This window comes from Lycorma delicatula, chromosome 9 (genome assembly GCF_047948215.1).
Source record: "Lycorma delicatula isolate Av1 chromosome 9, ASM4794821v1, whole genome shotgun sequence".
Classification (NCBI taxonomy): Eukaryota; Metazoa; Arthropoda; class Insecta; order Hemiptera; family Fulgoridae; genus Lycorma; species Lycorma delicatula.
In genome coordinates, this window is record NC_134463.1 from 33,534,057 (window position 1) to 33,559,606 (window position 25,550).

At 30.9% G+C, this 25,550-nt stretch overlaps 1 protein-coding gene across 1 annotated transcript in view; it reads left to right on the forward strand.

Annotated features, from left to right (window-relative positions):
• The window catches only part of l(2)k05819 (transmembrane protein 94-like protein l(2)k05819), a 116,505-nt gene that overhangs the window by 46,873 nt on the left and 44,082 nt on the right, over positions 1–25,550 (forward strand). Inside the window, exons 13-16 of the mRNA XM_075374755.1 lie at positions 3,942–4,162; positions 4,542–4,729; positions 7,386–7,510; positions 18,663–18,820. Coding sequence (XP_075230870.1) covers positions 3,942–4,162; positions 4,542–4,729; positions 7,386–7,510; positions 18,663–18,820 — 692 coding nt within the window. The remainder of the gene's footprint in view (positions 1–3,941; positions 4,163–4,541; positions 4,730–7,385; positions 7,511–18,662; positions 18,821–25,550) is intronic.

The following is a 25,550-nucleotide window of genomic DNA, read 5'->3' on the forward strand; positions in this document are numbered from 1 at the left end:
TAGACAAAAACTCCAAAAGTCTCTTATTCGTTCAACATTGTTGTTAAAAGCCTTCCAGAGCATGGATCATTTGCAACTGGTTCCCGGCCATCTGAAAATGCTTTAAACCACTTAAAAACTTGGGCTCATGACATAGCGTCATCTCCATATGCCCTTTCCAATTTTGAAAAAGTTTCAGTAGGATTTTCACAGAGTTTAACACAAAACTTGATTGCACAACTTTACTCATAATTAGTATCACTCATTTTTTGAACCCACAACAAAAACTCATTTCATGAAAAGTTTGTTTACATCTCACTTGACAACAATAGAGTAAAAATATTAATACCAATGTAAATCGGCTGTTCATATAACCATATGTTTACTAGTAACTTTACAGTGTTGCCACTTTGGCTGCCAAAATAAAAACTAATCTTATTACTTTATTTACAGACCTTGTATACAAGTACATTATGAAATAAATAATATTCCCAAAAACAACATGACAGCTATGTATTAAATGAACAGTTCTAATCACATACACTTTTTGATCATATTCTTAATACATGTCTGCCTAATTAAAAGCAAAAAAGCAGCTAGTGGTAATGTCAGTTGACACCAGTGTGAAAACAGTGATATCAGTCATTGACATTTTGAACTAAATTTAAAAGAGATCTTTCATTATACAGTTAGGTTTGTTGTTACAAAAGTTAAAATTTTAATCAGTAGGAATGATTACTTCTATCATTATTACTGGTGGCAGCAGCAGTCTTAATTGTAGTGATAAAGATAATCATTCATTTCTGTTGAACAAAAATATTTAGTTTTAATTTATCTGACTATAGTTTTTCTCTATTATATTTTTAATGTTTAATGTGAAATTGGTGACTGATTATGGTAGATCCACTGAAAGCACATTAGAATCAAATTTTAGCTACTTTATTGCTATAAAAATAATTATAAATAGCTGTAACTGTATAAATTAACTGTATTTTTTTGTTTTTAATTTTATTTTAATTAATGCAGTGAATTTCAGTTGATCTGAACTCAAAAAATGGGTATTTATCAGTTAAGTTTTTATTGTAACTGAACAATGAAAAATTTATCTTATAAAAAATATTCAAAACAATTCAAACTTCGGTAATCATTAAATTTGATATTATTATATGCTACGTAAATTGTGATAAAAAATAATGATTTTTTAATTCTGTGCTTTTATGTGTTTTTGACTGAATTTATCTTATTCCTATGCAATGGTAGCTCTGTCTTTAATATATATCAATATTTTCTGCCAGTTCAATATTTTACTCGATAGTTCATATTTGCAGTTTAGAATTAAGAAGTATTTTATTATGAGAGTCAAATTATTTTGTCTGAAAATGAAGAAACAATGGGTTTGAATTAAAAATTTAATGCAATGAAGTGGTGAAGATGTTCGAGAAGGCTTTTGGCGAGGATGTTATGTCGACACCCAGGGTTTATGAGTATTGCAATTGGTTCAAGAAGGCCTTGAAGATGACAAGGGTTGGACATCCAAAAATATCAACAAAATAAAGGATATTGTGATAATTAATTATTGATTACTATTAGAAAAGTTGGTGATGAGGTGGGAATCTCTTGTGGCTTGTGTGAAACAATTTTGATTGACATTTTGGGTATGATATGACTAACAGCAAGATTTATTCCAAAAATGTTAAATTTTCATTGAAAACATCTCAGAACAATGTTGATATTATTGATGACTCAGAATTACTTGAATGAGCATAATAGGTGATGAAAAGTGGGTATAAGGTTAAGACATTTAAATAAAGGTCCATTCATTCCAATAGAAGCTGTCTGAAGAACCAAGATGTAATAGCTTACCAAATTTGATCAAATGTTAAGGTTCTGTTCACTGTTATTTTCATTTGTAATGTCATTAGTCATTGTGAATCCTTATCACAAGGTTGTGCGGTCAACAAACACTATTACTTAGCACTTTTATGTTGTTTACATGAGGCAATCCAAAAAGAGATCACAAATGTGGGCAAACAATTCTTGGATTTGCACCACGATAATGCTCCAGCTCACACTTAACTATTAATTTGTGATTATTTAATCAAAAATAACATCACACTATGCAGCAGTCTCACAGTGATTTGTGATGGTAGATGATGTTAAGAGAAAATTGCTTAGTGAACTTAAGGCTGTATCAAAAAATACCTTCCTCAAATATTTTGAGGATTGGAAGAAATGTGTGCTGCATCTTTGGAGAACTACCTTGAAGGGAACAATATCAGTGCAGAAATGTTAGTTCTGTTTGCTAAAATTAAAATTGTTTGTTTTTTTTTAATCGCACTTCATATGTAGGCTTACCATATGTCCAGGATTAGCCCGGACAGTCCTGGTTTTTAAGTGCTGTCCAGGGTTTGAGAATTTTATGACTGGAGAGGATTTTTTTAAATTTTAGACCTATATGTTTGACATCATGTTTTTAATATTCTCTTATGACTGTGCATCTCTCAGCTGACCTTGGAGCAAGTGATGATGTCGATTTTGACAGAGGCATGGCTACCAGTCTCGCCACAACTTTTTACGTAGTTATTTGGCAACATAACAGGGACAATGTGTTTATGTTGTTTTCATGTGTGAAGTAACTCGTCTACATGTTTTTGATCATTTTATCTTTACTCGTTTTTTTTCTCATTGTTTAGCAATGGGTAAAAGAAAATGTATTTTAATGTTAATCTGCAACAGGAATACAAATTTTTGAAATTGTATAATGATGACAGTAGCAATGAAAGTCTTTATTGCACACTATGTACTGGAGAATTTTCAATTGCACATAAAGGAATGGGGGTGATATTGAAGATATTGAAAATGGCTAAACATAAGAATACTATTAATGATACGGCTTAAGCAAACATAAGATGCTGGAGTGTGCTGCTAAAGAAGCTACATTTTCATAGCACACTGCTAGACACGAACTCAGTTTCAAAACATCAGATGGTACATCTAAACTGGTTAAAGATATGACCCAAAATTTTGATCTGCTAGAATCAAAACCAAGGCAATTATTGTCAATGTTATTTCGCCATTTATATTTGATAATGTGTTGCGTTTTTGGAAAACATTAATTATGTAACAGTAACGATGGATAGCTCAAACATAAGTGAAGTAAAACTTGTTCTGATTGTTGTAAGATACCTTCAGTCTGGAGAAGGAGGGAATTCAAGTTAAATTTTTAAATTTTGATGAAGTGTCAGGTGAAACTGCTCAAATTTTGACTCTGCATCTTTTGCAGTGTGTGAAAAAATACAAACAAGAATACAAGAAAAGTTGGTTTGTTATACTGTTGATAACACTGACAGTAATTTTTGTGGTGTGATGAGAAAGGGGAATGAAAATGTGTTAAGAAAAGTTCAAAGTGATTTAGATAGACCTACTTTAGGAGTTGTTTGTTCAGCCTGGGACATCTGCTCCAGTTGCGAGAGTTCTTCAATTACAGGGAACATTTGGTCTGCAGAAAGGGGTAGACTTTCAGTGTCTACTGTCAAACATCTGCTAAATGTTAAGATTAATTCAGAACTGTCCTGTGAATTTTATAACATAATTAAAATAAACATACCATTACTGAAAAACTTCATGTCGAGTGAAAAATACAACTGAATAAATAAAGTTTAATGTTTCAGTAAACTGTTAAGACTTTTAAGTAATTTCAAAAGTATGTCTTGGGTTGGCCCCAAAAAATATGGTAAGCCTACACATATAGCAATTTTTACATTCATATAGCTCTTTTACACTCATATAGCAATTTTTACATTCGTCATTCATAATCTGGTGAAACTATGTAAATAATAAGATTTTTTATAATTAAATATAAAATTTTATCCACCTCCAAGCAAGATTTCTGTTAAGAATTTAAAATTATTTTATTAGAAACAAGAATTTTCTTTTCTTTAATTAATTTTTTTTTGTTACAGCAACCAGAGTCTGTTCGAAATGACATGAGATTTGCTCGTTCTTTACCGCCTAGTACTAAATTAAAATTTCCATTTCCTCATATGGTTGCTGTCATTATGAAAGAACAGACTAAACATGACAGTTTACAACTATTTTCACAAGGAACTGCTGATATAATACTTGATTGTTGTATTGAATATTGGGATGGAAGTAAACTTTGTAGATTGACTGGAATTGACAGGTTGGCGAACATTTTTCCCAAAATTTATTATTACTGTTATGCAAGTTAATTACAAAAATTGATAAAACTAAAAAATAATTTTTTAATTTTAATCAATACACTTTTTTTAAAGTTCTGGAATAGTTTTATTTTCTAAGTGATTTAATTCACCATGTAGCTTATGTTTTGGTATATAATATGAAATTTTTTTATAGGATAAAATGTCAAGTCTGACCATTTTGAATTCAGTTCTTTCTGAATGAAAGGGTAAACATTCTCCCACTTTGACGGAGTGACCTTTTTAATATTTTTTTTATTTATACTATTATTTTATTGATATTAAGTTATTTAATTGCCTGAAGAGAATACTGTTTTTTTGTAATAATTTATTTCTTTTCAGACGTAAAGTGCAAGATTTTTATCAACGAACAAGTTTATCAGCATATTGTACTGCATTTGCATATCGACCATTATTTAGGAATGCTGCTCCTTTATTGTCAAATATTTACATGGAATTACCAATGGATGGTCAGCAACCTCGTGCATCATCACCTTTACCTGGAGCTTTCAGTCACTTTCAATCTACTGGTTAGTAGATAAAATATTTTGTTATTTCAATTTATGGAATTTTTTAAAGTATTTTTTTTCCCAACGTGTAACATAGGTATTAAAAATGTAATGCAACAGCTTATTATTAGATTTCTCTTTGAACAGTACTAAAGTAGGATTGATAATAGTGTAACATTCATCTTGGTAAGCCAAAACACTACTGATACAAAACAGGTTTCTTCAGATTATCTTATTTGTTCTCCAAACTAAGTATACTAAACTGAATAAATAAGTGTAGCAAGTAAGTATAGTAAATTTATACTGTTGCTGAATAGTATAAACTGATTCCGTTCATTGTAGAAAATTTAACTTTTTTTTATACAGGTAGACGACATATTACTAACAGGAGTTTCACTGTATTTATGTGACCTATTTGTTGTTCTTGTAAACCCAGAAACTAACTCTGTCACTCTGGTTTTTTATTTGAGGTATCAGTTAGGAGTAGCTTTATTTACTGTTGTTGATGCTTACAATTATTAGCTTTTAAGTTGATTATCATTTGTTTTGAACCTTTTGTTTTTTTTTTTATTATTTTATTTATTATTATAGGCATGTAGCTAGGATTTTTTTTTCAGGGGGGCTAAGGGGGCTGATTATGATAAAATAATAATAATTATGAAAATGATTTTTTATTGAAACAGTTTTTTATACTTCATTGCATTTTAAAAATACAAAACATATGCTTAGATTTAATACATCATTTACTATGCAAATAAGAATCATAAAATTAGTATATAATTTTTTTCATAATCCACATTTATACTCCCACTCACACATTTACACTCCAATAAAAGTTATGAATTATTAGAAAGCTAGTAAGTCATTGATCATTCTTTCTCATCATATCTAAAACTTCATCAGGATTAACAGTAATATCTCTGTGCACTGACAAAGAAAGTAACAGACTTAATCTTCCATCCCCTTTGTTTTGCAATTTGTTACATGCAATTCTTTTGACTCCCTTCATTGTGAAGAACAAGTGTTCATTAGTACATGTTGTTACCGGAAGAGTCACTAAAACTTGCAAGAGATAATGGATATTTGGCAAATTTTCTTTGTTGCAGCAATCCAATACTTCAGTCACTTTTAGATCGCATTTTAAATTTAATGACTTTGTCTCCTTGCACCAAATAAGATACTCTGCTTGGAGGATAGATTTAGAACATTTATTATCATAATACATGGCTAAGATTTTTAGTTCTTCCACTTTTCCAGGACTGGCTGAACCTGGCAAAAGAACTTAAAACTATTTTATTAAGATTTAAATCGATTTTATCAATTTGTTATCTATTTTATTTGTTTATGTGATCTGTTTGTTATTCTTACGAGAGTTGTTCAATAATTAGAGGCAAATAGTAACACTGGAAAAACTATATAATAGAATAAACTGAAGCTCTCTGATATTCAAATTGGCAAGCCTGACAGAAAATTTCAGTTCGAAAAGAATTTCTGTTATTATAACCTCTTTTGCCTATCTCAAAATGTTTACTCTGTTTGAAATGTGTACCTTGGAAGAACAGCAGGTTTTAATTAGATTTTTTTTTTGTTGTAAAAATGTAAAATCAACTGAAATTCATTCACAGATGATAAAACAGTATGGTAAAAAATGTATTGACCTTGCATATTTGTATAAGTGGATTGAACAGATTAATTCTGGCAGAAAAAGTGTCACTGATTATCATCTTAGTGGAAAACAGGTGTGGTATTTCAACTGATGCTTTGAAAAATTGCATTAATTGTATTATTTGCAAGGACAGATATATATAAATTTGGGAAATTGCTGAAATTTGTGTAGTGTGAGTATTGGCTCTGTCCATTATCCATGTTTAACTGAATTACTGCAAAATGTGGAAAGTTTTGACAGTTGACTCAAAATTACAGATATCTGAATTCACATTTGTATAGAAATAATGGTTTTTCACAGAAAGTAATGCTTTTTTAAATGACTTAGTAGTATGTGATGAAATTTAAATTCTTCATTTTGAGCTGGAATCCAAACATCAGAGCACGGAATGGAAAAATCTGAGCTCGCCCATCAGGAAAAATGTAAAACTTTGTGTCAGCCTGTAGAGTGATGCTAATGGTATTTTGGGACTATAAAGGCACAATTTAAAGAGATTATTCTTAAGAACAATTTACAATCAACAGTGAGTACTACTGTGATGTGTTAGAAAATTAAGTGAAACTGCAATATGAAGAATAAATGTCCTCCTGGTTCTCTCTTAAAAGATGTAATTCTTCTGCATGATAACGTCTGCCTCTATAACACTTAGGTTGTGAGGTGTTGTCACATCCACCTTACAGTCCTGATCTCGCACATCAGATTTTTTTGTTCTTTCAGAGTTTTTTTTTATGTGGCACCAATCCAAGCAACAGTTAGTAGCTCAAGAATGACTCAACATGAAGGTCATTCTTTACTACTGGAATAAGAAAGCTCATAGAAAGAGGGATGGAAAGACCTTGTATCTGGGGATTATGTTGAAGAGTAGTGTTAGTTTTGTTGTCATTGATTTAATATTTTTTTTACAGTCATATGTTTCTTTAATTTATTAATCATGTATTTTTATTAGTCTATTGTTATATGCCTTATTAATTCTGAAAAAAATTAAATTCTGTATATTTTTTTTTATTGCAGACTCCCTTATGACTAGTGAGGTTCAAGAACCAGATGTTGACGATATTGAAGGCTGTTTTAGATTGCAATCAAATCAGATTTTCATTGGTATGATTACAATGCAATATCAAGCACAGGCAGATATTGTAAGTATAATTTGTGTTTTGTCATTACCCCTTTTAGCTTGTTTATATTTAAATTTTTAGGAAAGCAATTTATTTTATCAAATAAAATTAAAATTAGAATTTTAAAAATTTGGAGAAAAAAATCATATTTTCATTTAATTTCATTCTGAAAAAAAAAGTTGTCAGTTATAATTTTTTTCAATATTTTAAATTCAGTTTTATTTCTTTATACAGATTAATTTTTAATAGAAATAATTTTATGTCTAATAGATATATTCGGGACAAACTGCATTTGACTTCTTAATACAAAGCATACATCTTAAACACAAATAAAACTATCATAGATAAATGCATTCAAAACACTAGTGAACAGACAGTAACCGATATGAGGTATAACAAGTAACTAAACATATGGTGTAATGAAACTTCTAACTAAATTCTTTTATGAAAAAAAAATAAATGTATATATATATTGTATATATAAAATAGATTCAACTTGATCCACCCAAGTACAGAATTGACAAAAATAAAATGACACTCGCCTTATTTCTTCATCCAATCCTTACAAAAGCGCTTTCCTGCCACCTGCAACTTCAGTTGTAGATTTTTTCTTTTTTGTAAAATATTTAGTGTTAAACTCAAGATTAAAAATTAAATTATAATAAATTTAAATATTTTTTTTATCTTCAATCATTTAACTGGTTTGATGTAGCTCTCCAAGATTCCCTATCTAGTGCCAGTCGTTTCATTTCAGTATACCCCCTACATCCTACATCCCTAACAGTTTGTTTTACATACTCCATACGTTGGCTGCATGCATAGTTTTTCCCATCTACCTGTCCCTTCGATATTAAAGCGATTATTTCAGGATGCCTTAATATGTAGCCTATAAGTCTGTCCCTTCTTTTAACTATATTTTTTCAAATGTTTCTTTCTTCATCAATTTGCCACAACTCCTCTTCATTTGTTGCTTTATCCATTCATCTGATTTTTAACATTCTCCTATAGCTCATATTTCAAAATCTAATCTTTTTTTCTCAGGTACTCTGTCTAAATTTCAGTTCCAAATCTATGCTCCAAATATATAATTTCAAAAATGTTTCCGTGGCATTTAAATTAATTTTTGATGTAAACAAATTATAATTCTTACTGAAGGCTTGTTTCACCTGTGCTATTCGGCATTTTATATTGCTCCTGCTTCGTCCATCTTTAGTAATTCTACTTCCCAAATAACAAAATTCTTCTACCACTGTAATATTTTCTCTTCCTATTTTTATATTCAGTAGTCCACCTACATTTCGTTACTTTCGTTTTGTTCTTGTTTATTTTCATGCAGTAATTCTTGCATAGGACTTCATCCTCCTCCATCAGCCGCTCATTGTTTCTTCTAAATTTTTTTTACTCTCAGTTAGAATTACTGTATCATCAGCAAATCACAGCATCTTTTCACCTTGTACTGTTACTCCTGATCTAAATTGTTCTTTAACATCATTAACTGCTAGTTCTATATAAAGATTAAAATGTTACGGAGATAGGGAACATCCTTGTCAAACTTTTTTATTACGGCTTCTTTCTTATGTTCTTCAATTATTACTGTTGCTGTTTGGTTCCCGTAAATGTTAGCAATTGTTCTTCTATCTCTGTATTTGATACCTAATTTTTTAAAATGCTGAATATTTTATTCCAGTCTACATTATTGAATGTCTTTTGTAGGTCTATAATTGCCAAGTATATTGGTTTGTTTTACTTTAATCTTCCTTCTACTATTAATCTAAGTGGTAAAATTGCTTCTCTTGTCCCTATAATTTTCCTGAAACCAATGGTCTTATCCTAACACTTCTTCCACTCTCCTCTCAATTCTGTACAGAATTCTAGTTAAGATTTTTGATGCATGAGTAGTTAAGCTAATTGTTCTGTATTCTTCAAATTTATCTGTTCCTGCTTTCTTTGGTATCATGACTATAACACTCTTTTTGAAGTCTGATGGAACTTCCCCTTTTTCGTAAATATTACACACCAGTTTATATAATTTATCACTCACTTTCTCACCTGCACTGCGCAGTAATTCTACAGGTATTCTGTCTATTCCAGGAGCCTTTCTGCCATTCAAATCGTTTAATGCTCTCTTAAATTCAGATCTCATGTTTCTCCCCTTTCATCAACTTCCTTTTCTTCCTTTATAACACCATTTTCTAATTCATTTCCTCCTATAATTCTTAAATATATTCCACCCACTTATCGATTTTGCCTTTTGTATTATAAATCTGTGTACCATCTTTCTTTAACACATTAGATTTTAATTTATGAACCCCAAAATTTTCCTTAACTTTCCTGTATGCTCCATCTATTTTACCAATGTTCATTTCTCTTTCCACTTTTGAACTCTTTTCTTTAATCCACTCTTCTTTCGCTAGTTTGCACTTCCTGTTTATAGTATTTCTTAATTGTCGATAGTTCTTTTTACTTTCTTCATCTCTAGCATTCTTATATTTTCTACGTTCATCCATCAGCTGCAATATATCGTCTGAAGTCCAAGGTTTTCTACCAGTTCTCTTTGTTCCGCACTAAGTTTGCTTCTGCTGATTTAAGAATTTCCTTTTTTAACATTCTCCCATTCTTCTTCTACATTTTCTACCTTATCTTCTTTACTCAGATCTCTTGCGATATCCTCCTCAAAAATCTTCTTTACCTCCTCTCCCTCAAGCTTCTCTAAATTCCACCGATTCATCTGACACCTTTTCTTCAGGTTTTTAAAGCCTAATCTACATTTCATTATCACTAAATTATGGTTGCTATCAATGTCTGCTCCAGGGTAAGTTTTGCAGTCAAGTTGATTTCTAAATCTTTGCTTAACCATGATATAATCTATCTGATATCTTGCAGTATACCTGGCTTTTTCCATATGTATATTCTTGTATTATGATTTTAAAACTGGGTGTTTGCAATTACTAAATTATACTTGTGCAAAACTCTATAAGTTGGTACCGTCTTTCATTCCTTTTGCCAGCTCATATTCACCCACAATATTTCCTCTCTTGTCTTTTCCAGTGCTTGCAGTCCAATCTCCGACTATTATTACATTTTCATTCCCTTTTATGTGTTCAATTGCTTCATCAGTTTCTTCATAACACACTACCACATCTTCATCATGGGCATACGTAGGTATATAGATGTTAACAATTGTTGTCCGCTTAGGTTTTGATTTTATCCTTATTACAATGATCCTATCGCTATGCAATTTGAAAAACTGTTACTCTCTTCCCTATCTTCTTGTTCATTATGAAACCTACTCCTAACTGCCTTTTATTTGAAGCTGAGTTAATTATTCTAAAATCACCTGACCAAAAGTCGTTTTCTTCTTCCCACCGAACCTTGCTAATTCCTACTACATCTATATTTATCCTATCCATTTCCCTCTTTAAATTTTCTAACATTCCATTCCCCGACTCGTAGAATGTTATTTTTTAATTTTCTGGTGATCCCTTCCTTAGTAGTCCCCACCCGGAGATCTGAACTGGGGACTAGTTTACCTCCGGAATATTTTACCAAGGAAGGCGCCTCCATCTTTGTTATATGAAAATGCAGAGAGCTATATTTTCTTGGAAAAAAAGCAGCTGTATTTTTCCATTGCTTTCAGCTGCGTAGTACTCAGAAGATTGAGTGATGTTAACATGGCCATTTAAGGTCTCCTAACCTATATATACCCTTAACAACTTCTGAAAGAGCTGCTGTCCTCTTTCAGCAATCATTCCTTAGTCTGGCTCTCAACAGATACCTCTCCAATATGGTTGCACCTTCGGTCTAGCTACTCTGTATCACTGAGTACTCAAGCCCCCTCACCATCAGCAAGGTCTCATGATTCATTGAGGAAGAAATTAAAATATAAAAATAAAAAAATCTTTTATTAAAAGAAGCGCAAGAATGTTAAAATTAAAAATTATGTATAAAAATATGATTCAAGTATTATAAAATAAAATAAAATATAATATACTACATATGTTTGGCCAGCCAATACTGTAGTAATTAATATATATAAATTATTTACTTTAAATTTATCAAGAATTAGATAAAGTATAATTGATGTAATATTTAAAGAACCCAATAAATGATGTAATTAAATGCTTCATAATATCAAAATGATTAAAATATGAAGAAGTTAAGAATATTTTTATTATTTATCCAGTGTGCATAGTATCACAGTAGCACTTAAAACTATCTTAAAGTGTAATAATCAATGTTTAATAACAACTATGAGTTGGAGTTGACAAAATAAACATGTCCATTGCAAGGGTGGGGGAATTTTTTTCAAATCTATACTTATTTTTATTATTGCAGTTTTTCATTGTTTTTAAACAAATTTTCCATTACTGCAAATTTATGTTTGCATTGTTTTATGTGATCTGCAGTTGGAATAAATGTGGTGTCGAGTCATGGCTATATTATAACTTTATACAAAGTAATAAAATTCTTGTTTCACATGTTAACATAATACTTTAGTCTTTGTTACCACATTTAGTTTTGTACATATTTTAAAATTTATGCTATTAACCTGTTTTGTAATTAACTTTTTATCATTGATTTTCTTTGACTAAATACTGTTTTAAGACATTTACTTATTTTATTAGGGATTCCCCTACTGCAAGTTAATGTGATATGTTTTTTCAGTTTTATACATAATTAAAGAGGCAATTAAATGTTATATTACCTGTTGTGTGAACATACTTTAAATCTAATTTTAATGATTTTATTAATTTCCTTACTATTGTAACCATTTTGCTTGAGCTGTATGTTTTATTGTATTATTTCAAATAGTAATTCTTTTATGTAACTGAAACTCTTGCCATGTGAGGATAAAGTCATAATAAAAAAAACAGTGTTATTTTACTCTGTATATGATGAATCTTGATAAGTCTCCCTATGTGATGAATTACATAAAACAATACAAACATAAATTTGTAGTAATGTAAAAATTGTTTAAAAACAATGAAAAACTGCAATAATAAAAATAAGTATAAGTTTGAAAAATAGTATTTCACTTGTATAATTATTTAAATTATAAATGAATATATCCAGTTTTAAAAAATTAGCCTTAATTTTTTTTATTGAGACTAGTTTAGTAATAAAGGTAATATAGTTTTTATTTAACAATGGCATTCATTTTAATTTTTAGGAGTAAAGAAAACACTATATTATTTCCTTTATATTTTTAATAACATCTCTGATGATTGTGGATACATAGAAACTGCATTATTAGTGTCAAATTTCAGCAATTTTTATAGGTTTTTTCATTTTGTTTTAATTTGTAAGGTTTTCACTAACCTTACTTGCTCCTTAAATTTTTATTTTATAATTTGAAGAATTCTTGATTATGTTCCATGGTTTGATAAATGGTGTAATCAAAACTTAAACATTAATAATATTTTCTATTGAAAAGTTATATTTGAGTATATACTACTCAGTGTTATATGGGATGTTGAAAATTAAATTTAATCCTTAAGTCCAGTTGACACTATTTTATTACAAAAATATTTGCTGAAAACATTTCTTATAAATGACCTCATCACAGTGTTATCATACTTGCACCTTTGTGCAAATATTTATTTTTTAATAAACAAATTTTTTGTCATCATTTAAGATTTTGTATATATATGTATATATATATATATATATATATATATATATATATATATATATAGGGTGATTCAAAGAAATGGGAAATTAAAAAAATTATATAACGTTAATGAAAAACTTTTTTAGAAAATAAATTTTATTTCATGTAATTGTACAAATGTTGCCATTTTAGGATACATACATTTTAGTTTATTTTTTAAAGATGACATCTTGCAGGTGACCTCCTCTTTTACATAAACACTCACGAAGTCTCTTCGTTAAATTGTTCATGGTTTGACGTAACATCTCAACTGGAATTTCCGCAATTGCTTCTCGAATCTTACCCTTCAGTTCTTCCGTTGTAGCAGGTCTACTGAGGAACACTTTGCTTTTAAGGTGACCCCACAAAAAGTAATCGCAAGCTGAGAGATCAGGCAATCTGGGAGGCCATCTAATGTCACCATTTCGTGAAATGACAAGTTGTCCAAACAATCTGCGTATAGCTGCCATCGATATTTATGCAGTATGTGACGTTGCTCCGTCTTGTTGAAACCAGGCTGTGTTAAGAATCTGTGGAAATCTCTTTTGTTGTTCCACAACAAAGGTTTCAAGCATGGCTACGTAACGAGCCGATGTCACTGTAATAGCAAGACCATTGTCATCCTCAAAAAAATAAGGGCCTATAACACCATAAGATGACATAGCACACCACACTATCACTTTCTGGCTGTGCAACGGACGCTGGTGTAGCTGCGTAGCATTTTCTTGTGCCCAGTATCTGAAATTTTGCTTGTTAACAAATCCACTGAGGTGGAAATGCGCTTTGTCTGACATCCACAGTTCGTGAACAAACTCTTCGTTATCATTTATCTTCTGAAGCATTACATTACAGAATTGTGCTCGCACAACTGCATCGTTTGGTTTCAGTTCCTGGACGATCTGCAACTTATATGGATGGTATTGCAAGTCCTTCACTAACATTCTTGGAACACTTGAACTATGCAATTGTAAAGATGCTGAGAGATGACGGATTGACCAATGTGGACTTCGTGTGACAGCATCTTGTAAAGCTTGAACTTTCTGTGGTGTACGCACGGTTCGCTCATGGCCTGGAGGTTTCTTTTTCATTGCCGAACCAGTTTCCTCAAAATGAGATATCCATGTTTTAATTGCATGTGCTGATGGAACACGGTCGCAGATTAAAATGACGGCGAAATTCTCTACGCACGCACTCCCTCCACACTGTTATTGTTTTTGTAAAACGCTTTGATAGCAAATGCACGTTGCACACCACTCCAAGGATCCATGACAACTAAATGGCAGGTTAGATTAGAGAGGCTGGCGCCACTTATCAAGTGGTACCAATTGCCCACGACTACCAACACAACTTTCAAAATTTCCCGTTTCTTTGAATCACTCTGTATATATATATATATATATATATATATATGTACTATTAATCACCTAGTACAGAATATTGAGTTAAGACATATTTAACTTCATTTTTAATGAAAGTACTTTTCCAGGATTCCTCAGTCATGATTGAAATAATTCCATTATTACATAATAAGAACTGCAATAGATAGCACAGCACGTGTTTTAAGTTAATATGTAGTTTTCATTATTTTAGTATTTTTATTTTTAAATTTTTACTACGCAATAACAGAACTATTTCAATTTATAACTAAGAATGCAGGATCCCGCAAAAGTACTTTCATGAAAAATTAAGGTAAGATATGTCTTATCTCAAAATTTTGTGCTAGGTTATTTTTTTAATTAGAATTTAAATACAAGCATAATTTAACAGTATAGAGGAATAATATGCATCTAAAAAGATTAATTTCAATAAAATAATATACATACACACAAGGTTTGATAAAAATATATACAGAATTTTTTAATCTCCTGGACAGTATAAGTTCAATAGTCACAATTTTTTTTTTGTTGTGTTGGTACACCTATCCCTAATATATATTTACATTGGTAGACATATTGGATGCATAGTTTATTGTTGGTTGTTGAAAAGGTTACACATGTTTTGGTATGGTTGGTGATTTTTAACTTGTGGAAAAATGGAACAAAAAATTTGCATTAAACTTTGTTTTAAGAATGGAATAAAGTGCAGTACCGCATTGGAAATATTGAATGTTGCTTTTGGCAATTCATTTATGCTTGTTCAATAAAACAAGCGTTTAGAAGTGGTACAAATGTTTCCAGGAGGTTTATGAATGCCTTGGACATCAAGATGTTTCCAGGAGGGCCGTGAAGTTTATGAACGCCTTGGACATCAACAACTGATGACAATGTCGAAAAAGTGAAGAAAATGATTATGGACAAACACCAAATCACTAGCAGAGAGGTTGCTGATGATGGCATATCATTTGGCCCATGCCAAGCAATTTTTTCAGATATTTTGGATATGAAAAATGTGGCAGCAAAATTTGTTCCAAAACTGTTGAATTTCAACCAAAAGCAATCTTGATGAACACTGCTCAGGAGGTGCTGATTGAAGTGAACGACGATCTAGAATTGCTCTTACAGGTCATAATTTGTGATGAAACACGGGCGTATAAAAATATCATCGAAACTAAGGCCCGATCATCCCAAAGGAAGCTTCCTGAAGAGACAAGACCAAAAAAAGGTCATCAAGTTTGATCGAATGTGATGGTTCTGATCATTGTGTTCTTCAATTTCAATGGCTTAGTGTATCATGAGTTCTTGCCACCAGGTTGTATGATCAATAAGGAGTACTACTTGGAAGTTCTGTGCTTTTCGCATGAAGCAAACAATTTGTGGTGAAACAATTCATAGAAATTGTACCATAATAATGCACCTGCTCACACTTCACTGCTTGTTCTTCAATTTCAATGGCTTAGTGTATCATGAGTTCTTGCCACCAGGTTGTATGATCAATAAGGAGTACTACTTGGAAGTTCTGTGCTTTTCGCATGAAGCAAACAATTTGTGGTGAAACAATTCATAGAAATTGTACCATAATAATGCACCTGCTCACACTTCACTGCTTGTTCATGAAGTTTTGGCCAAAAACAATACCGTTACGATGTCTCAGTCTCCATATTCACTGGATATGGCCCCTGTGTCTTCTTCTTATTACCCAAGCTGAAAAAAATGACGATAGGACAACATTTTGCAACATTGAAAAAATGAAGACAGAATCGCTGAAGGAGCCAAATGCTATACTGAAAATTGCATTCTAGAGGTACTTAGAAGATTGGAAAAAGCGCTGGCACAAATGTATTACATCTGAAGGAGATACTTTAAAGGTGACAAAATCGGTATTGATGAATAAATAAAGATTTTTTTGAAAAAAAACGAAAATTCAGCATATTTTCTGTCAAACCTTGTATACTGGAATGAGGAATTATCATAAAAATATTTCTAATAATTATCAAAAACAAAAACAGTATAAAATATCGGTTTTTAAAGTTTTACTAATGTATTTCTTGATTAAAGAAAAATTAATAATTAATTGCAGGTTCTTTCAAATTTAATTTAAATGATTGTATAAGTTTAATATAATCAAATACATTACGACTGATGATACTGAATGTAATATTGATGAAATGGATAGCTTGGAAAAGAATCAAATAAGAAATATAATTAGTCATAATGTTAAAAAATAATATAAAAAAACAAAATATAAATAATAAACAAATGATTATAAAATTTGGGGTTATTAAACCAAAAAATAAACTTCATGATCATTAAAATCAGATGAGTCCAATATACCAATTAATATGCATAAAGATAAACACAAAGAACTTATGAATAATTACATTGAAGGAAATAATTTAAAAAAAAATGAAAGGCCCAACAAACAAATATTTAAGAATTGCAAAAGATTTAATATCTAAATATAAACTGATATTTAAATATGATAAATTAAATTACCATTCAAGATTATATCTCTATATACCATCACCTCCAAAACTCACTGGACTACCAAATTACATAAAATAAATAATCCTTTGATACATTTTAAAACAGCACCTGCATATTTATAGCCAAAATAATAATTAAATACTGAGAATAAAATGAATTAACCTATAAATATAACGTAAAAAATGGTTAAATTATAAATAAATTATAAAATTGTAAATATATTAAATTCTATTAAAGTTAATTATAACACAAAATGGTAAGTTATGATATCACTAAAATGTACCCTAATACACCAATTGACAAGACAATAAAATAAAACATAAATTAAATGAAACCCCAGAATAGACCAATGCATTTAGTATGAGAATAGTTGTTATTTGCAAGCAGAAGGCTTACCAATGGGATCACCTATATCTACTATTAGATGAATGTTTGTAATAATCAGTCCAAAATGTCTGTGTAATATTCTAGATTAATTGTATCACCTTTCAGCAGAGACTTAGTACATGAATCATAGGTTGTAAATAAAATGTAAAAATGAGCAAGATTTCATAATACTGGATTTCTGGAAACAATTTTATTAATATTAGTTATTTCATCACAATAACAGATCTTGATGGAATAACTTTGGTGCTTCATTTCTGGATTGAACTAAATCATAAACTCTTATTATTAGTATGACCTTTTCAAAAAACTTTTGTTGCTGATGAGCATGTCTAACATATGTGGCAGATCTCTTCTTTTGTTGCTCAGATGACAAAATCCCAGATAAATTATTTGTACTGCTTTTATTTTATGTAAATCCTAATAAAAATATGCGGTATTCTGTTCTTATCTATTTCAGCTATCACTTTTCAATCCTTTTTTATCACTGGCAACTTTCAGAAATTTTCTAAAAAACATTCAAATGAATCAAAAGACCATTCCTGTAAGGCTTTTTGATCATTTACACAATTTCTGTACCCGACAAATCAGCTTTGTGAAAAAAAATGATCTTTCATCACATCCACGTAAAGTTTTTTACTGAGTATAACAAATGATAATTATGCATAACATGCTTGACTTTTTTTTTCTGTTTAGCCTCTGGAACCATTTAAGGTATTACTTCAGAGGATGAATGAGGATTATATGTGTGAATGTAAATAAAGTGTAGTCTTGTACAGTCTCAGGTCGACCATTCCTGAGATGTGTGATTAATTGAAACCAATCACCAAAGAATACTGGTATCCACAATATAGTATTCAAATCCGTATAAAAGTAACTGCCTTTACTATACTAGGATTTGAACCTTAGAACTCTTGATTTCAAAATCAGCCGATTTGCGATGATGAGTTCACCACTAGGCCAACATGGTGGGTTATGTCTGACTTGGCAATTGAAATCATGCTAATGTTGCTTGATCAGTCAGGTAGAGGGTTCTTGTACATAGTTTCATTTTGCTTCAGTAGATGCTAATAGTACAGCCATAAAAAATTTATTACGAAAACTTTTAGACTGTCTATGTATATAACTAAAGATTTGTAATTATCACAAAAAAAAAATGGTTTATTTTTTTTAAGGTGAACTTTATATATATATATTATTAGTTTTAAGAGACAGATTAATATTTATCATTTGATTTATATTTTGGGTAAATATTATTATATTAATTTTTTTTTAGGTACAGCTTATTGAACAACTGGAAGGAGCTTGTATTAGGTTTGTTCATTTCAGTAAAGAGAATGAACTGAGATCAAGAGTTTTCTCTGAAAAAGTTGGTCTTGAAAGTGGGTGGAATTGTCATATATCATTACTAAGTGACAATAATCTGTTATCGAGGTGCTTTGTTTGTTTATTATGTTAATATAATGGTTTGTGTTGTTTTTTATTTTTACTGTAACCAATATTTTGATGAATTTTGTATAATTAGTTTATTTTTTTTATTCTGGTACCTTTTATTAATCATTTAATTTAGTTTAATTTTAAATTTAAAAAAAAATATTTGTTTTAATGTTTAATAAGTAATATTAATTGTTTCATTTTCATAATAATTTTTTCTGAACTGTATTTGTAAATGTCTGTTTATATGTATGTCATCTACTTATGCTTTGCTTGTTCTTATGTGTATAAAACAGTTGTCCTGAGTTTCATAATGAATTAAATTGCTTTATTAATGAATTAAATTTTGTGGGCTGATATACTAATCACATCATTAACTATTCTAAATTCTGGTTTTATGTTAAGTTTATTCTTGTAACATGTTTTCTCTCTCTCTCTTTTACAATTATCATAGTAAACAATTTCTAGCCTTCAGAATTACTGATACCAAAAAAACCCTGCCAATTTAAAATTATTAATTATTAAGACTAAATAACATGCCTCATCTTCATGGTGGACTAATAGCATCTCTACTTTTTATCCAAAAAGATTTCGTTTCAAATTCCAATCAGGCTTTGCATTTATCACAAGTTACGAGGGTAAGTCAATTATTATCCGCAATTTAGTTATATTTTTGTTTATGTTGTAGTACTGTCATGTTGCGTAGATAACGCATGCGTGGTTTAATTGTTGTTATGTCTGTGCAGGTTTGATGCTGCTAGGTTAGTTTCATTATTGCTGCCCTGCCGTTAACCATGGCTGCTCTGCTTTCTGTTTGCACCAAAGAAATACAGTACGGGAACAGTGTGTTGCTGCAACGGAATGTCTATGAATGGATTGAAAAATTAAAAAATGGTTGCACAAGTGTTACACACGACGAAGGAACCAGACGACCATTTATCACCACAAATGAGGAAAACACTAAGCGTGCATGTGACATGGTTTTCTTAGACAGACGAATAGCTATTGATGAAGTGGCACATCATCTGCAAATTAGTCACGGTTCTGCCTACGACATCATCCACAACAGACTTGGGCTTCATAAAGTCTGTGCAAGATGGGTCCCAAAACAACTCGCACAGTTGTATAAACAAACGCACTTGGACATCTGCCAAAAACATTTGGATCACTAGGGTAACAAACAAGGGACCTCTTCTTAGACACAATCATCACTGGTGATGAAACATGGATCCATTATTACGAGCTGGAGAGTAAACAGCAGAGTATGGAATGGAAACATCCAAATTCGCCCTGCAAAAAAAGTTCAAGACCCAACCATCCGCAGGAAAACTGATGCTTACGGTTTTTTGGGACTCACAAGGCCCAGTACTGGAACATTATGAGGAAAGGGGCACGACAATAAACAGTGTGCATTACAGTGAGATGCTTATTGTCAAGCTGAAGCCTGCAATTCGAACCAAATACTGAGGACTGCTGTTGAAAGATGTTGTGTTGTTGCACAACAATGCCCATCCACATACTGCTGCCCACACTGCTGAAATGCTCCAGAAACTCAACTTTGAAGTACTGGCTCATCCTCCATGTAGTTCTGATTTTGTCCCTTCTGACTACCACTTGTTTGGTCCACTCAAAGAGGCATTAAGGGGCCGTCGATTTACTTTAGACGAAACATTGAAAGAAGCGGTGCATTCCTGGCTCACAGCTCAACTGAAAACCTTTTTTTATGAGGGCATCAGTAAGCTTGTGCAATGATGGACCAAGTGCATTGAAATGCAAGCGGACTATGTTGAAAAATGATGTACATGTAAGTTTCCTATTTGTTTTGGAATAAAATTTATAACTACATTGCGGATAATAATTGACTTACCCTTGTACAATTCTTTTCTTATCAAAAGAAAAATAGTAGAGCTATAATCAGGTTGACCTATTTTAGAGAGAGAGTAAATAAATGCATATTTGTTTTTATTTTTTATGAGTATTTTAACTCTGGGAAAGTACCTTCCTGTACTAATTCATTCAAACTCTTCTGAGAACTTGTTTTCTCATATTTTTTATTTTTAATAGAATTTCCTACGATCTTTATAAAAACTTATCCTGCTTGTACTTCATCCGGCATAAAAAAATGTCCATCAAATTCATGATGCAATTCTTGATATTTCATTTATTAAGACATCTTCTATCCATTTGTCTAATGTAGATGGTACATGATATATATTAGGAGGGCTACTGTTATCTGATTACTTCAGTTACAGTTTGGGCTTTTTGTGATATCAGATAGGAACCATGTTTGTTAGGCAGATCCATAAGGAGATCTGTACCCAAATGAAACAAATACCAAGAGTTAAACAGTAATTTAGCAAATCTACTGTAATAAAACAACAAAAAATGGCATTTATATGTTATCATTCTGGAAACATCCTTCTTGAGTTATATTTATGTTGTGAATAAATTTCACAATAGCTGTATTACTAAATTTTATTATTGACTATTGCTTTTAAATGTAGTTTCTACATTGCAAATTTAAATTAATAAAAACTACAGTTTCCATTGAAATCAATGATTTTGATTTAATTTTACAACAATCAACTCATTAATTTGTAGCTAAGTGCCAAAAAGTGTGGAGAAAAGAGAATTATTGAAAATAGAAAATTGGATGGATAGTAAGGTAGGGACTTCAAGAGACATTCTGTTGAAAAATGGAAATTGTTAAAAAGCCAATAGAAGATCAATTTTTCAAAATAAGCCATTGCAGGTTGAAACTAAGTTATTGCTGATTGATTCTGTTTTTATTTAATTCATAATTTAGAAATTCCCACAGTGCAAAAAATTGACAAAAATCAATTAAATTTGAAATAAAAAAAGCAAAAAAGAAAAAACTATATGAAAACCCTGAAATGAATAGCACTGTATATTAAGTAAATTGATTCATTCTGAGTTCTGTAGTAATCAACAGTGCATTCTAAACATTCTGCACCTGATCAGAAACAATAGAAACTATTGTCGCATATTCTAGCTATTTAGTATGCAATTGTTTCAAAGTATAACACCACTGTTGCTCACACCAGGTGCAATCACTGCATACCGTGTGTTTGTAGCCCTGAAATATGAAGTTCACAAATAAAAATTTACCCCGGTTTATTTGACACTGATTTCTCTAATTATATGAAAAATTAATTTATAAATTTATTGATAAATTAATGAAATTTTATGAATATTTCATTTTTAGAAACATCTTTTTTTTATGTTTTGTATGTCTTTTAATTGGGGAGGTAGTTTTAATTAAAGTGGTATTGATAATTTGCATGTGTTTGCTTTTTAAAGATGTGGCCAATTATTCTAACATTTTATTTAATGTGCATTGCTCTTTTGTTTGTTTTGTTTTTGTGTGAAACTAACATGGTTGTTGTTTAGCAGCCAGTCAATTGATCCAGAACAAACAATCGCTGTTGATGATATTATTGACCCTAATATTGGTGATATTGCTGATTTTGGATATGATGGTGTTCAACCTTTTGATGGAATTTTACAACCATTACTGATTAAAGGGTAATGTTATATATTTATTTGGTTTTATTTAATGATTGGTTTTTTTTTTATTATCTTGGGCTGTGTACGTTATTATATGTGTAAAAGTTGTGATTTGTTTGATGTACTAATTTTATTTTTTACGAATCATTAATATTTGTTTTGAATGATATTTATTTATTTTTAATCCAAATGTTTATTGTTTAAATAATGACATTTATTGTGAAACACTGTAATAAGATAATTTAATTTTTTTGTTTTATAGTAGATGCTCTTACTAGTGACAATTGTATGACCTAGAGTTGGTAAAATATATTTCTAGGATTGCGGTCTTTTTTAAAAAAAATTACAAAAAAAATGAAAATCTTATTTTATAATACATATAGCACATAAATTAAGATGAATTTTAATTTTTAATACAGGCTAATTGTTGGGTAAAGTTAAAATAAAAAAACGCACAGCTAGTATTTGCCAAAAGAAATTGGACTTTAATGAAAACAAATTAATATAAGTTAATTATTATAACCTTAAAAACTACTTAATACATCAGCTGAAATCAGCGTCTGAACAATGATAGTTAAATGAAAAAATACATGAGTACACGCTTCTAAATACAGATTTTGACAATATACGTTTTTGACGAAGCCTGAAAGAGAACATGAAACACCTTAATTTTAATTATAACTTTAGAAAAATATAACATCAATAAACATAGTGTGTCTGAAAAACTATTGCATTGCTGACAAATGCTGTAATATTGAAAAATTAGGAATGAACAAATGTCATTAACTTATAAACATCAATTACAGTAAATCTTAATTGGCACTGGCCTTTCCTGATTTGTGAACCACAAACTTTACATTAAATAATGTAAAAATGTAATTCTAGTTTAACGTAGAAAAGGACACAATAAATTACAGTACAAAAGAGTTAATTACAATATAATCACACTGAACTTAATTGAGCACATGAAATAGGTTGCAGCTGAACAATGACAGCCTTCTGTAAGTAACCTGTCGTGACTGTACTAAAGTGAAATTGAAACTTGAACGGCATAGGTATGATGAACTGAATGTTCCACAAATTTGAATGATAACATAATGGTTTAACGTAATGAGTAATGAAAAACTGAACTTGCCTGTAGCACACAAATATTTGCCAGAGATGAACTCGTAACAGCAAGTACAGAAGAATACCTATGTAATCCTGGGCGTAGTCCGCACGGTGAATCGGGAATACAGAGGTGTGATGTGGTTTAGTGGTAGAATGAAGCGTGGAATCTCAGATGTGTAGTGATGAGTTTGAGATTCTGCTTGAATGTGAATTTTACCACAAAGTTTGCAGGAGAGTATTGCCCTAGGCGACTGCAGTGGTGAGATGTTGGATTTACTCTGCCGAAAAGATGGCGAAAGAAAGCGGGGGTAACCAGATCCAGGTAGTGGACAGGAGAGTGTGTGTATGTATTAGTAAGGGGACGAAAAAATAACGGGTGTATGAAAAGGGTAGTCAGAAATAACTCGATAGAAGAATGGGCGCGGTCGCTAAGGATGACAGTGGGAGGGTCGAACACAAGAACAATAATAGAAGCAGGTGGACTTTACAGACCCAGAAATACGAAACCAAGTGAGATTTAAACATTCCTTGTAACAAAACAACGGGACCCACCCTAGCTTGGAATTCGTAGAAAATAACGGAAAACTTTATGCCAGAATGGCGTAAACACTAATTCTAAATGATACTCAATTTTGTAACTATATTCCAAATTAAGAACTAACCACAGATGTGAAGTTAATTACTTCTGATAAACGCACAATAAAGTTTAGAGATACAATTTATAAATGTTCAATGTGGCCCTCTCTGGCTGCATGGCACACATGTAAGCAGTAGCTGAACTCATCCCACTTGCAAGGAAGTTTATCTTGTTTGTATTACTGAGTTTATTTGTTTGTATTACAGGGTATAAAACATTAAATTTGGGAGACCCTCTCTCATGTTGTAGTGTGTCAACAGGGCTATTGTAGACCCAACATGCGAACATTGTGTCTGTTTACTTTGCTTCATTGATAAAAATTAAACATAGAAGAAAAATGTTTTCTAGCCCCCTTCTAACCCTTCTACCATTTGATCACAGAATTCAACACTCTTCGGTTTGTCACCCTCGTGAAAAATCTGTAAAAGTTGTAGGCAGTATGCTTGAAAAGAAAACAATACCTCAAAACATGCAGACAGTGGTTGAGATATTCTAGTTCTGCTCATTCTGTGGGTTGACTTTCTTGGGCTTTGTACAAAAGTTTCTTCAATTTGTTTCATGTTCTCCTCCCCCACTCCCAGTCAGCCCATGCTCTTGCCTTTACAGATACACCCTGTTTGTTCAAACTAGTGAAACCAACAACAAATGCATGCATGTTGGAAGGTCACTGTTAAATCAGCGACAAAATGCATGCTGCACTGCAGTTGCCAACTGAGATTGTTGTACTCAAGAACACAGAAAACCTTTAGTTGCATTGTAGCCATCTTAGTCACAATTGATATGTAATGGCAGTGCAAGCATTCTGGCAGTCGTTTATGCAAATACATGTGCATAAAGCGATGTTATTTGAAACTTTTGAACCTACTCTCCCAACTACTGTGTAGATCAGTCAGATCCAGTGTATAGGTCAGGAAATGTAAATTGTGTCCATCATTTAGAATTGCCCTATATAATATATTTTTAATAACATTGTTGAAATAACGATTTTTCAGTACTTTTACATTTTCAGAAAACAAAAGTCATTTGCAATTTATAAGTGAAGACTATTATTTTTGTTTATTGGTTGTTTTTTATTTCATTTAAATAAAATTTTTACGGATGTCACTATTTTTTGTGGTTTACAAACAAAATTAGTATATTCTCTAGTTATCATTTTCATACACAGTATTGTCATATTTTACTAATAAAACAATACCACAAACATACTGAAATGAAATCTGGTATAATATAAATAGAACGATAAAGAAGTAAATGTAACCACAAAATGACAATTTGTTGTTTGTTATTTTAACAGAAATGTGAAAGGGATTTTTTTTTAATAAACTTATCACTCACATTGGTGTATAAAATAAAAATTAGAACAGAGTATCCAAGTGTTGGGTTGTAAACATGAAGTTGTCATAATTATATAATAATAACTATGTGGAGCATACGGTTTACATTTTTGAGCCATTT